At 35.3% G+C, this 15522-nt stretch overlaps 1 protein-coding gene across 1 annotated transcript in view; it reads right to left on the reverse strand.

Moving 5' to 3' along the window:
- Positions 1 to 2124: 2124 nt before the first annotated feature.
- The window catches only part of RAB18 (RAB18, member RAS oncogene family), a 39411-nt gene continuing 26013 nt past the window's right edge, over positions 2125 to 15522 (reverse strand). The window contains exons 3-7 of the mRNA XM_077896998.1: positions 13620 to 13681; positions 8584 to 8656; positions 7249 to 7367; positions 7110 to 7176; positions 2125 to 3848 (exon numbers count right to left, since the gene is read on the reverse strand). Coding sequence (XP_077753124.1) covers positions 3673 to 3848; positions 7110 to 7176; positions 7249 to 7367; positions 8584 to 8656; positions 13620 to 13681 — 497 coding nt within the window. The 3' untranslated portion in view covers positions 2125 to 3672. The remainder of the gene's footprint in view (positions 3849 to 7109; positions 7177 to 7248; positions 7368 to 8583; positions 8657 to 13619; positions 13682 to 15522) is intronic.

The following is a 15522-nucleotide window of genomic DNA, read 5'->3' on the forward strand; positions in this document are numbered from 1 at the left end:
AGTTGGTTATCCAAAGAAAACATGAGTGCAAGTGAATGCTAGATGGGCAAACACAACATACATAAGAATTAAAACAATACAAATATCTAATAAGATATTGAAAGTGCCCAATCTCACTAGTAATGAAAGAAATAAAAATAAAATTACATTTACCAGGTTAATTTAAAAAAGAAAAAGTCCTGTTTGTGAGAGATGGGGGGGGGGGGGTACAGAGCTAAGAATACGTGCTCACACGGTTCCAAATGTGTAACACAACAGCTCTAAGAGGCTCCTCAGCAAATTTTATACTACACTCAAACAACATGAATTTCTAAATATGAAACAAAAAGCTAACAACAAATAGAAAATTTAAAGCACCAAAAGAAGTTGACTCCTTTATTTTTGTTTTTAAATCCAAACTGATCAGATGTTCCCATTCAGGAAAAAAAAAATCATCCAAGATCCCTTAAATCTGTACTTATATTCCTTAGCTCTAATTCTTGACGTAGCCTATTTCTTTCTATCCACTTCTTTGAACAATCTTAGACAAAACCCAGGATGGAGTCTCTAGTAAATTACCCCTGGCATAGCTGGGATCAGAACTGGGATAAATGTCTTCAGGAAACTGATTAAATGCTTTTCCCCTCATCCTAACCAGATAAAAACCTTCCAAAATATAATTAGTGAAATGGAACCCAAGATATAAAAGCATAATACTTAAATATTGAGAAGAACTATAATCTAGCATTCCAGTTTACTTGAAAATCAGAATAACTATACATTAAACTGTGTTTAAAGATATTATGGTTGTGAGGTAGGTCTGTGCCATCCCACAGAAATAGTAGTAGTAATCAAGATTATTTTATGAGCTATGGGATCAGTTCCATACTTGTACAGAATCACATATATTTCTTGAGTATGTAAAGTACAACGAATCAAAATCAAGTTCAATCTCACTGCATTCAATTAGAAAGTCAACACCAAGTGTGCACCTGTATATATGACAATTAAGTACCTGAAATGAAACATTCCCACAGATTTCAATTTTGAGCAAAAGACTGTTCCCAGATTTAATTTCTTTTCTCAGGTCCAATTACAAAGTAAAGGTCCCATACATCTCCTGATTTTGTATCTTTCCTAAGTCAGGTATTTTCATTCCAATCCAAGAAGGAAAAAGAACTAAGAGACCACCCACTACTACCTTTATAGCCAAGAAATCTGAACTACTTCTTTAACACATAACAAAAAATGGCTTAAAAAAATTAAAAAATAAAAATAAAGGAAATCCTTTAATCCTGTGTTAAATCAAAAAGCTAGGAACTAGCCATAGCAAAAGGAACAGCGGTTGAGAGTATGGACTTATGAAAAATGCTTTCACTTGAATCCAGCTCCATTACTGATTAAGCTATGTGGTCCTTGGGGAGTTACCTAAACAAAGCTATGTTTCATTATCCTCATCTTTAAAATGGGCATAATAGGCATACCAACCAATCTCTTAAGGTTGCTGTGAGGTTTAATGAAATAATCTAGCAATTAGACCATCACCTGGCATCAAGGAAGCTTTCAATAAATGTTAACTATTACTCTTAATATAAATTGAGTATTTATTTATCTGTTTAGGTCTGTGTATCAGTACTCCTAGAATTCAAAACACTATATTCTAATTGTTCTAATTTGACCATCTCCAAAAGGCACTTTTAAACTACTTCAAATGATCTGGAAATAAAGAATTAATAAAATCCTCAGCTATTTAAATGACTAATTTTAGATATCATAACTACTTCACTTAGAAAACCTCCACTATGAAATAAGCTTGCAACAAAATAGTAGAGTGAAAGCCATATAATAGAATCTGAGTGACGCTCTATTCAGAATGTTCCTTACCCATGAGAGCAACAGGGAAATGTAGAATACTTCCTGCACAAATGCATCTAGGGAAAGCAGGCTATATTTATTTCAAAAACTATAAAAGGTTACAATATAAATCTATCAAACAAAATTAGTTTTAAAAGTAAGTGACTCATATGTATCCAAATTTTGACCGAATCAACACAACAATCCAATGCACACAAAAAGATTATTATATACCTCAAAGAGCAAAAAGCAATAAACAGAAATAAATGTCTTATCAATTCAGACACTATATAAATATACAAATCTACAGCTTTAATGTAACACAAATTATTAAGTACATCTGTTAGCTACTTTTCTCCAACAATAAAGGAGTAAATGTTTATATTTAGTAAATACATATATAATGTATAAAACCTTTAATCACATGTAATGTAGTTTCACAGGTGTGAACCAAGTAGAATGTAAGGTTGTCTTACGTGAAGATGTACATTTCAGAAAGAACCCCAACTTGAAGTCAATCCACTATCACAAGTTATTGCATCATTTGCAACTGTACAGAAATTAGTATCAGACATCTTACTGAGGAGTATAAGGGTAACCTGGCTAAAAGGACAAATAACTTATTTGGGGGCTTAATATAGCAGGTATCAATGTAAATTAAATAACATATGAGTGAAAAAAAAAGCAGTGTATAATAGCAAGAGGTTAGAAAACTGAATACTGTGGAAAAGATTTATTAGTCTGTACAAGTTGGTTTTGATAAACTATTGGCTACTTGTTACAGTAAATTACCAAGATGTCCATTGCAACAATATTTTCCAACACACATCAAAATCTGGAAACAATAGGTCTTTCTCAAATTGTCATTTAGTGTTCTTTTCCCAACCCTCAAAACACAGAGATAGGTTTCTGAATAGCAACTAGCCATTTAGGGAAGTCATGAGATACAGATATTCATAAACATTATACAAGCTACAAATGAGGTACCCGGACAAACACCACCAGCATTATGGGAGAAGGTGTCGGTTTACATTGGTAAGTACTACACCAGTTACATAAACACACTATTCGCATCCTTCCCAAACCAAAATGGGGGAAAACCTTATTGCCATTCTGCCAAACACCACATAACTAAAAATGCTGCACAAAGGGTCAGAATCCAACGTAGGTAATCAGAGTTAAGACTCCAGTTAAGCAACTGAGCTACTCATTGAAGAAAATTTAAAAGTAAGGCCAAACTTTGTAATATATCAATGCTATTTTAGAAGCATCATCAGAACAGAGATTTAATTATAAATTGACCTGGACTGCGGCCTGTCAAGAGAATTTTGTTTAGTACTAAAAGAGAATCGATCAGCAAACATCCTACAAAAGCTGTGTAATCATGCTCAGTGTTATTCCTGAAAGGAAATCTGCCAGGTCTGATGATATCTGAGTATCTCCCAGTGGTTCTGGGAGTTCTACATACCAATTAATTCAATAATTGATAGAGGAGTTTTTAAGCAAAGAGGAGACCAAAAGTAGACCTTGTATCAACATATACTAGATAGGTGGATTTTTTTAAATCACATGATAAATGTAAATCATAAAATCAAATGTACTTGTAAAAGTACACCTATTTTATGTTACATAAAAACCTATAGACTGCAAACTATGCATGCTTACCATAACATTTTACCTGGGAAAGCCGATGAGCGGGATTTCTTGCAAGTATTTACTGCCATGATACAAAACAAATATGTGCAAACTGCAAGGTCCCTAAAATAGCAGTTAAAGAGTTTATATACAGAAAGATGTCACTATCTGATCAAATATGCAAGAGATGGAGTTTCCCAGAGTTTATAACATAGAACAGTAACCACCACAGGCCCCTCCTCCAGGGCCTTCTTCCCTGTGTGTCAGTTTGACTCCTTTATTCTGGTTCTCACTTTCCCACAGTCCAGGTGTCTGAATGATCTTTTCAACAAGTTCCTCAAAGGCACACTGTACACCATCACAGGTTTTTGCACTTGCCTCTGAAATTCAAGAAAAATATGTCAGGGTATATTCTTTTCTGGCCATATTCCTATGTTTTTCTGGGAAATTATTATGGTGTAAACATCAGCCAGCAGTATACACAGAGGCAAGTCAGCAATTTCTCCCCACAGTTTAATATTCATGAATTCTGCCCAACTCTCAAAGTTGACCGATTTAAATTCTATCCACAAAAACAGTGGCATATAAGCCCAAGATTTTGTCATAGAATTGCACACTGTAAAGCCCTACAGAAATATTATGCCAAAATTTCTCAGTGAGTAACTAATTTTTTAGTTAGTTCTTAAAATCAACCCCTAAAACAGATTATTCTTCCCATTTCAAAATAAGGAAATTCAGGCTCCAAGTTGAACAATCTGGCCATTCTGTGCCTGCAATCAAGGAGCTCTAGGTGGTTGGATAAATGATACACACCCATGGACACAGGTCTCCTTTAATGTTTATGCTCCCCATGAAACTGATGTGGACACTGAGCCCTACTCCCCAATAGTACCTTTCCCTAGTCATTACCTTTTTCACTATTTGAATGACTCCCTTATTCCTTTATCATAAAACTCCTCTATCTCAGCTCATGACCTAACTTTATGTTGAGAAAAATAGAAATGATCTGACAGGAGCTAACCGATCATATACCACTAAGAGATTCACCAACCTGTCTGCATTTGTAACCATGGGCTCTTGCCTTCGCTCTTGTGACAGTACATGAACGGTCCCTGCTGCTATCTAGGAGGATCCTCTTTTCTAACTCCTTGGATCGCATCCCTTCTCATTCACTGAAGAATCATGTGCCTTCACTACTGGATCACATCAGTCAGCTTAAAAACCTACCAAAATTATTGTCCATCTTACTAATCAATCAAGCAACCAACCACCCCACCCCCCAGCCCACGTGTCCTTCTAGTAGCCACCTGGGTTCTCTGTTTCAAAGCAAAACTGATAATCAAGATTTACCTACAAGTTAGCTACTTAAGCTGTTTCCACTTTCTTACCTCACATGTTTTCTTCAAACTGTAACTGACCCTTGAACAACACCAGTTTGAACTGTGAAGCTCCATTTACACATGGATTTTTTTTCTATACAGTATGGTACTATAAAGGTGTTTTCTCTTCCTTATGATTTTCTTTTTTTTTCCTTATGATTTTCTTAATAACATTTTTTTCCAGCTTACTTTATTGTAAGAATATAGTATGTAATACACATAACATACAGAATATGCATTCACTGACTGTTTTATCAGTAAGGTTTCAGGTCAACAATAGGCCATTAGCAATTCAGTTTCGGAGGAGTCAAAAGTTATACACAGGTTTTTGACTGTGAGGAGGGGTCGGCACCCTACCCCCACACTGTTCAAGGGTCAGCTGTACCCTAACTAGGCTTTTGTTCTCATCACTCCGTTGAAACTATTTTCCAAAAAATACCAACATTCTCCGTCCTGTCAAATCCAATGTCCTTATCCTATTCGACATCTAGCATTTGATACAGCTGATCACTTTCTTCCTTTAAATACTTTGTTCACTTGACTTCCAGAACACTGAACACTGTTCATCATATTCCTCCTCTCACCAGCACATCGTTCAGTCTTACTCACTGACCTTTCCACTTTCTGCTGACCTCTAACTGGTGGAGCATCCCAGGCTTCAATCTTCAGCTGTTTTCTACCCAGTTACTCCTATGACCACTATAACTCCATGACTTAAAATACCACCTACATGCTAATGATCAGCATGTCCACTGGTTATCTGAAAAATGATTCATTCTTATATTAAGCAGAATTCTTAATTCCCCACTCCCTTACCCAAACCTGTTCTTACCTCAGCCTTCCACACACAGTTAATGGCAACACAGTCCACCTAGTATGCTCATGCCAAAGACTCAGAGTTACACTTGATTGTTCTCTTTCCTTATCCTCAATACCCAATTTATCAACAGAGCCTGTCACCTTTATCATCCAAATATCTCCTAGATCTGCCATCCTTCCACCATCCACAACTACTCCCAAAGATAAAGGCATCGGCATTATTCATCCGGGCCACTGTAAGAAAATGATGAACCTCTTGCTTCTGCTTCACATGGACCATCTTCTGTACAAACAGGTCTTTTTAAAAGAGTACCAGATCACAAAACTACCCCCTCACTTTTCACACTTAGAATAAAATCCATCTCTTTACCATACCTTAAAAAGGCCCAACGTGACTTTTTAAATCTTCTCTCCCATCATCACCACCTTTTCCCCCAACATACACTATGCTTCAGCCCACAAGCTTTTTTCCTGCCCCTTAAACACACTAAACTGCTTCCTAGCTCAGGAAATATGTGCTTTCTATTCCTTTCTAAAATTTCCTATTACCTTCCACTTATAGCACCCTGCTTCTATCTATAGATGATGTTCTTTCATTTCCATTTTCTAATGCCTAAAAGATTCTAACACAGTGAAGTAGCTAAATAAGTAATTCCTAAAGCTGGCTTCACACCAGAATCAACTAGGGTGTTTCTATAAACTGTCTTCCAGGCCCAGTTTCAGGCCTGTAACAAGGCTCAAGGAACCTGCAGTGTTAAAAAAAGTTCTACAGTGATATAGCCTGTCCACTTTTCTAGACAGGGGGTCAACAAACTTTTTCTGTAAAGAGCCAGATGGTAAATATTTTAGGCTTTGAACACCATATGGTTTCTGTTGTAACTACTGAACTCTGCCATCAGGCACAAAGCAGCTATAGACAGCACGTAGATAACTGGGTAGATACGGCTGTGTTTCAGTACAAATGGTGTGGCCAGATCTGACCCCATGCTGTAGTGTGCCAAACCCTATTTTACAATGTTTCTCAAGTACTGACGTGCATACAAATCACAAGAAGATCTTGTTAAAATACAGATTCTAATTCAGAAAAGCTGGACTGGGCCTCAAAATGAAGCATTTCTAACAAACTCCCCAGGTGGTACACCACTGTTGCTGGCACAAGGACCAGCAAAGTACAACCACAGCACTGAGTGCCTGGCTTTGCTGAACGCCGTTATATCCTGAGAGGAAAGATCTGACTGTGTCCTGTACAACTTCACATAATGTGATTTTTTTTTTTTTTTAACAAAAGGAAAAATGAACCTGGCTGTATAGTTAGATTTTAGAACACAAAAAAATGATGACCTAAGTACATACATTTTACAGTTTATAAAGAGAAATATATAGCAAAAACTCCATTTTAAAATTTCTCATTAACAATGAAAGGATAAATGCTCACACACCTACCTATAAATAACATGGAATGTTTTCGTGCAAATTTCAGGCCTTCATTTCTATCAACCTCACGATTTTCCTAAAAGATAAATATAAAGATTAAGAAAAGCTACTAAAATGCAGTCAAAATGTCAAGTGTCTGACTTCTTACCTTATCAATTTTATTTCCAACTAGCATGTTTACTATGTCATTTCTCGTGCAGTATGTTTCCAATTCATTTAACCAATTATCCAACTTAACAAAGGTATCTCTTCTTGTGACATCATAAACTGAAATAAGAAGGGTCACTTATTAAATAAGCATTAGAAATAAGCAGTGATATAATATTTCTGATATATGACTGAGAACTAATATTCTATATAGGTGACTATGTTTCTAAGCCTTAAATGCTTAACAATCAGTATCTACTCACCCAGATGAAAGAAACAAGTCTATAAAAAATAATAAACACATACATATACATTCTTCAATTTTAACACACATTGTTAGAGAAATGAGATTATATCCTGTGCAATAATTAAAAATAATTTAAGCAAAACAACTGTTGTTCCCATTCCTAATAGTAAAAATCATTTATCCAAAGACCAAAAAACATTCATATTCAATCTGTGGCAAAATACCAAATTTTTTACATGGATTTAAACATCTATGATCTTGTTAATTTGTTTCTTACAAGGACCAGAATTTCCAACTTTGAAAAAATATGAAAAAAAAAAAAAAAGAAAAAATATCTAAGCTTAATGGATAGGATTCTATCTCCCTGTTACCACTTTCATCTTACATGAAACCACATTATAATATAAAAGAGCTTATTAATATAAAAACCTTATTAAAGTGTTTTCTAAACTTAAAGATGCTGAACCAAAATAAGAGTTGCTGTTAATGAAATGAACCCAAACCTCACAAGTTATAATACAAAAAGACAATTCTCTCTAAAATTGATCAGTATTTATTTTAAAAAGTTTCTCTGCCATATTAATAGCAAGTACTTTTCAACACTTTACAGTAAGAATCCCCATTTGGTTTTTAAATTCTGTATGATTACGAATCAACAATGTTAAGTGCTTTGTGATACTTTTTAGGACAATAAAACATTCAACTAAGCAACTAGTAGGCTTCTTCCTTTATAAACACAAAGCAAATGTTAATACACTGCTCACTGAAGGTCAGTTTCTGGTTAACACTCTTAAGACACACCAATGGCATGCAGATTAATCCTCAATCACGTCCTCATCAATATGAGCCTTTAAACCAAGTTAATTAATCTGATCTTTATCTTTTAATTGCTAGACAAAAGACTGAAAATAAATTTTGAAAGTTTAAATAGTCATTAATGTAAAATCAAGCTTACTATAACTTCAAGTTACATAAAGATGCCCCTGAAGAAAAATAAAAATTTATTGACCTTCACAGATTAAGAAAATCAGAAATTGTAATAATAAGACAATTATATTTTTCAAGCATTATCTTAAAGGAAAACCTTACCTAATATAACACCCTGTGCACCTCTATAATAGCTTGGAGTTAATGTTCTGAACCTTTCTTGACCAGCAGTATCCTAAAAGTGACAATCAATTATTATTAAATTTTTAAAAGTATAAATTAAGAGTAGAAAATCAAACATTAAAAAAAAAAAGAAAATCAAACATTATTAAAAATATCCATGCACAAGCTGATTTAAAACTTGAAATTTAAATTAGATGTGTTCTCTTACTGACAAGTGTTATTACATAAAATAAAATTAATATTCATCTCTAGAAAAATGCATCTAAGTAAATGGATTTTTTAATTTTTTAAATATTTTTTATTTATTTATTCATGAGAGAGAGAGAGAGAGAGAGGCAGAGACACAGGCAGAGAGAGAAGCAGGCTCCATGCAGGAAGCCTGATATGAGACTCGATACCGGGACTCGGGGATGATGCGCTGAGCCACCCAGGCATTCCAAAGGCTTTTTATTTTATTTTTTTAAAAGATTTTTTTTATTTATTCATGAAAGACACACAGAGAGAAAGGCAGAGATGTAGGCAGAGGGAGAAGCAGACTCCAAGCAGGTAGCCTGATGTGTGGGACTCGATCCTGAGACCGCAGGATCACACCTTGAGCCGGGGCAGATACTCAACTGCTGAGCCACCCAGGCATCCTGGTTTTTTGTTTTTAAAAATTTTTTATCGCACATGAACATTTCCTTGAAAACCATGGTTCTCAACTTTAGAAGCACAATGAAATTTCCTGGGAAATGAAAAATTCCGATGCCTGAGTCCAATCCCTAATGATTCTGATTTAATTGGCCTCAGTAAGAAAGTAGGTTTCAAAATCTTCCCAGGTGATTCTAACATAGAATCAAGGTTGAGAACCTCTTATTTTTTTAAAAGAGAATTACAAGAGTGTCTTACTATAGTTACGCAATTTTCAGGTCGAACTCTTAAAGTATTTTCTATGTATCTTCTTTTAGGAAAATGCATAAAACCAAACCACTTGCTATCACATGTTTCTGACTCCTACTGGGAGAGACGAACAGAAGATGTACACCAGCTAGGAAGTGCAAGTTTCGTGAAAAAAAGACTTCATCTGCTTAATCATGGGTTTAAGCCTTGTGCCCAGAGTAATTCTTGCCACAGGATAGTTGTTCAACTTTTCTTAAGAAAGAAAAGAAAAAAAAAAAGAAAAAAAGAAAAGAAAAGAAAAGAAAAGAAGAGAGAAGGAAGGAAGGAAGGAAGGAAGGAGAAGGAGAAAGAAAGAGAGAAAGAAAGAAAAAGAGAAAAAGAGAAAGAAAGAAAAAGAGAAAGAAAGTCAGTACTTCTGGATCTGGTTCCTTCTGTCTTTTTTCTACCATCCTTGGACTGTGGCTTCAAGGTACCTAAGATGATGCAAAGCAGCAGTTGACAAACGGCTCCCTCAGCCCACCACCTGTTTTGTTAAATAAAATTTTACTGGAACACAGCCAGGCCCACTCGCTTATATGCACTGCCACATGGCCGGCCTTCGGATTAGACTAAATATTTACTATCTGGACTTAAAGAGAAAATTTCCAGTCTGCTAATATAAAATAACTTAAAGAAGAGTGAAGACGTATGTCAAACATCAACTTAGCTGCCCGTCCCATGGTCGTAAATTCAAGTTTAGCTATGTGGCAAGCAGAGGCTCCTTCAAATATGTAACATGTTAAGAATCTCTCAGAGGTTTAAAAGATTGGAGAGGAATTTTAAACTAGCGGTGATGGGCTCCGGCTACCTACTTTCCTACTTACCTACTTTCTTTTCCTGGCCAAAATAGAGACTGCTGTAATATGAAGAGCTATAGGTAGAGTATATGAGTAATTTACAGCCCCAGAAGAGAAACTTAACAGGAAAATAACTTTCAAAGTAAACCACTTTGCACATCTACTACTCTTCCTCAGATAAGCTTACATAATAAATGCAGAATATTCTTGCTTCCAGATTGTCACTACAGAAACTGCCCCCAACCTTGCCATGTTGAAATGAAAAACTTAACAAAATTAAAGCTAAACTTTCTAAACAGATAAATTTGTGATAAAAATTATTTCTCTCTTTATAAAAATTCCCTTTGCTTCAAAATTTCTTTTTTTTTTCAAGATGTTATTTACTTATTCATGAGAGACAGAGAGAGAGAGAGGCAGAGACACAGGCAGAGGGAGGAGCAGGCTCCATGCAGGGAGCCTGATGTGGAACTCGATCCCAAGGGCTCCAGGATCACACCCTCGGTCGAAGGCAGGCGCCAAACTGCTGAGCAACCCAAGGATCCCAGCTTCAAAATTTCTTAAGAAACCTCTGATATTTAAAATTATTCTATCTGCATATTGGCTCAACTTTTCAAAAACAATAATATAAATTAAAGGTCCATAAAGTGCAGTGCACTTGCTATCTAAAGCAGATTATAATTTGGATAATTTGATATAGGTTAGGGCAAGGACCAAGCAAGAAATAGTTTAGTCAAAAGACTTTTCGTTATAACAGAAAAATTCTGTGTGCATAACAAAACCTGTATTCACACTGTAGTAAATTAATTTCTAGAAATAGCAGAAAGTATTTGAATATGAATTTTGTTCCCCTTCATCTTCACTGAGATCAGCTTTAGTAACTGCCCTGATGAAACAACATAAAAATCAGAACTGCTGGGATCCCTAGGTGGCGCAGCGGTTTGGCGCCTGCCTTTGGCTCAGGGCGCGATCCTGGAGACCCGGGACACATCGGGCTCCCGGTGCATGGAGCCTGCTTCTCCCTCTGCCTATGTCTCTGCCTCTCTCTCTCTCTCTCTCTCTCTCTCTCTCTGTGACTATCATAAATAAATAAAAATTAAAAAAAAAAATTTAAAAATCAGAACTGCTCCTGGGTAGCCCAGTCAGTTGAGGGTTCAACTCTTGATTTCAGCTCAAGTCACGATCCCAGGGTCCTGGGATGGAGCCCGATGCCAGGTTCTGTGCTCAGCGGGGAGTCTGCCTCTTCCTCTCCCCATCTGCATCTCCTCTCACTCATGCTCTTTCTTGCTCTCTCTCAAATAAATAAACTCTTAAAAAAAAAAAAAAAAAGAAATGGATAAAGGGCTAGGAAGTATCCGAAAAGGCTAAATATTAAAATGTGGGAGTGGAAATAAGGGTAGAATTTTGAGAAAAACAGCCCTAGAGGTGCTTTTAAGATCAGTGAGGACAGAGCTGTACTTGATTATTCTATTTGATCCTAGGAGGAGTGTCCAAGTAGGAAAGGAACTGATCTTATGTATATAAATAAAACTACAGAAGAATTAGAGGAAACAATGGATTTGTGTATTTCTCTTAATGAGTGAGGAGGAGGCCTTCCTCAATACAACATGATACCTAAATTCATGAAGAAAAATAACTGGTCTGACCACGTAAATACTAAAACCTTGGTATGGCAAGAACATAGCTCCCCATACCATCTATACACACATTCATTCATCCTATACAAGATTGGAAGGCAAATGAAAAACCAGAAAAAATATTCGAAGCATATAAGTTAGTATTACACACACACACACACACAACAACAACAACAACAACAACAACACCCCAGAACATTAACATTTGGGGTGTTTGGGTGGCTTAGCTAACCATGTGACTCTTGATTTCAGCTCAGGTCATGATCTCAGGGTCATGAGACTGAGCCTTTTATTTAAAAAATATTTATAGTCCTATGATAAAGATATCACTTCAATAATACCTGCCAACCTTTTTATTAACAGGAACTAAAAAATAAATTTAAAAAAAAACTCCTGCATAAAAGAAAGATCTCATGGAAACCATCAAGCCTTAGATCCTATTCTAATATGTATATCTCACAAAACAGTAGCAAAGACAGAAAGAACTGATTAATTCAACCATGAAAAGTACATGGAAAATCAGGCCCCACTTTTGTAAAGAAAGAAGCCAGCATTGTTAAAATGTTCAATATATTTCATTATTACCTAGTCCAACATTTTTCAAATTGTTTTGTTAGACATTACTATTCTTATTAATACCATAATTATATTTCAGGAGGGAGCAAATAGGATACCAATCATGTATTGTATGTTAGAAACACACAATTACTTGTCATTTGGGATAAAACGTGTGTTAGAAATAATATGCCATTCAGAGAATGCCAGGAAGATGAATCATATCATATAATTAATAAACACTTCTGTTTCAATCTGTAACTGATTTACTATTTAATCACTATGTTTAAGTACATCTCAAGGTGAAGACTGCTGACCAGTTAATATTATCACATGTAATAAAAACATATTTATATATTACCACAGTATATATGGGAACCAGATATATATGAGCATATTTTTATAAATTATTTATGTAATATTTTTAAAATATTAGCAATCATTTAGACAGAGAGAGGTAGACAGGTAGACAGATACATAGATAGGAGTGAGGGAGAGACAAGTAGACAGACAGACACTGACCATTTTGGATGTTTTTGACATTTAATGTTACCTTTTTCAATCAGAATCAAGAATCAGAATCAAGAAAAGGTCTAGTTAGGAAAGCAACGTGTATCAGACTGTTTGGGTTCACAGGCAAATGAAGACAGTAGGTAAAGACTGGGCATAGGCATTAAAAAATAAATCCAAAATTGGTAAACTCAAATTTCATAAATATTTATACTAACAAACATAAAAAATACTGCTTTTCCTGAGCATTACTTCATCTCCTTCTCATCCACAACTGAGTGAGTATACATTGTCTTTTTAAGACTTTAAAGAAACATATTCAATAATAGTAATTCTCTCTGGCAAACAAGACTATTTTTCTGTACTTTATTCTGCTTTTAAATATTCTCAAGGGATTATATATTTTAAATTTTTAAGTAAAACAAGTCTCTGCCTAATTACCTAATTTTAAGGTATGACCATTTATTGTTTATCCCTTAATATTAAGTTATCCAAAAGTTACTTAATACAAATTGTTTATCTCTAGAACTCTACACATCTCTGCTTCTTTAAAAAAATACAAGTTGAATATCTATACAAAGTACATTTTTAAAACTCTTACCCAAATTGCAAGTTTAGCCTTATTTCCATCCACTGAAATCGTTTTCACCTTAAAGTCAACACCTTAAAAAAAAAAAAAAGAAAGAAAATTTTGGTAAGAATCCCAGTAAAATAATATAAAATCAGTTATCAAGAAAACGAGAAAACAGAAAAATCACTTTATCAAATACCAAGTTCACACCCCAAATTCTTGGAGTTATAGATGTGAAAATTAAAAAAAAAAAAGTTCAGAAGCTTAGGATTTAGTCAGGATAAATAAAAACCAAATGCTTGCAGAATTCACACACTCACCTACCTGTACTTCCTTGAAAAAAATAAAAAGTTTAATGAGAAAATAAACTTCAATGTAAGGTGATTAACAATGCATGTTAAAATGGATAGAATTCACAGTGCTAATGTAAAGACTCTATGGCTGACTCCAGATAAGGGTAATTTTCTAAAGAGTTCCAACTGTATCTACATTCCATTATCAAGAGTGCTGTCCATACCAGCCAATTCCCTAATTCAAATTCTGACTGTTAGCAGCTTAGTAAAAACATAAAAGGGCCACTTACTCCTTGTCTTATGAATGGTCTTCATCCTAAAAAACAGTATTTACCTATGTAACTTTATCAATGATCCCTTGCTACTGCACAGTTGCAAAAGGAGAACTTACACCCAAAAACACCTGTGCCAAATCTCTAAGAATCTTCATAAGTGAAATGCTCAAAGTGCTATGAAAACCTTCTGTAAGTACTGGGGCACCTGGGTGTCTGCCTTTGGCTCAGGTAGTGATCCTGGGGTCCTAGGATGGAGTCCCACATCAGGCTCACCACAGGAGCTTGCCTCCCCTCTGCAGGTGTGTCTCTGCCTCTCTCTGTGTCTCTTATGAATGAATGAATGAATGAATGAATGAATGAATAAATCTTTTAAAAAACAGCTATAAGTACTAATTTATGTAAAGAGAAGAGCTTCATAAGACGACACTTAAGGTTCTACTATATAGTATGGCCCTCCCCGCCACAAAAAAAAACAACCTTTCCCTTTTCAGGAAAAGGAGTTGACACATGCCATCTGGCTTAAATGAACAGTAGATGTCCACATGTCTTTAAAGAGTATCAAAATTAATGTGCAGTCTACCCCACTGGCTAGAGGGAAAGCATTAGCTCAAGAAATTTGGAAAGAAACTTTCAAAAGATCTTATTAGCTTGTCATGATTGATTCAGAACATCCACAACTAAGATGAACAGCACTCTCATATACTAAACACTTACAAGAACACCTGTCACCAATATGAAAATATATTAGTAAATCTTGGATGATTTCTGGTGATCCACTACAAATACAAATTAGGTAATAAAAATGCATTTCAAAATGTGCATTATACCAAGTCTCTCTGCATGCCAAAGATTTAAGAAAAAAAAAATTTGGTGTTTTGACTAGGATGATAAAGGAGCTGATAAAGCCGCACCTAGAATCATGGGCAATTATTGTTAAATGACAGTGCCAAGAACATAGTCCAAGGAAAACCTAAGTGTAAAGTTTTTTTGCACCTAAACAAAAAATGTCATATTAAATAATCTTGTATTCACCAGGTCTAGATAAAGAAATATGCCATACCATTTATATAAAAAATACGAAATTACTTATGTCATTTATAATGCTTTAAAAAAAAAAAAAAGATTTTATTTATTCATGAGAGACACAGAAAGAGAGGCAGAGACACAGGCAGAGGGAAAAGCAGGCTCCACACAGGGAGCCCAATGGGGAGAACTTGATCCCAGGACTCCAGGATCATGCCCTGAGCTGAAGGCAGACTCTCAACTGCTGAGCCACCCAGGTGTCCCATCATTCATAATGCTTTAAAGACAAAACAAAGCCTGTGAAAATTGGATGAGGGAAATGGTTCTGACTTGGTACAGGTA

Source organism: Canis aureus, chromosome 5 (genome assembly GCF_053574225.1).
Source record: "Canis aureus isolate CA01 chromosome 5, VMU_Caureus_v.1.0, whole genome shotgun sequence".
Classification (NCBI taxonomy): domain Eukaryota; kingdom Metazoa; phylum Chordata; class Mammalia; order Carnivora; family Canidae; genus Canis; species Canis aureus.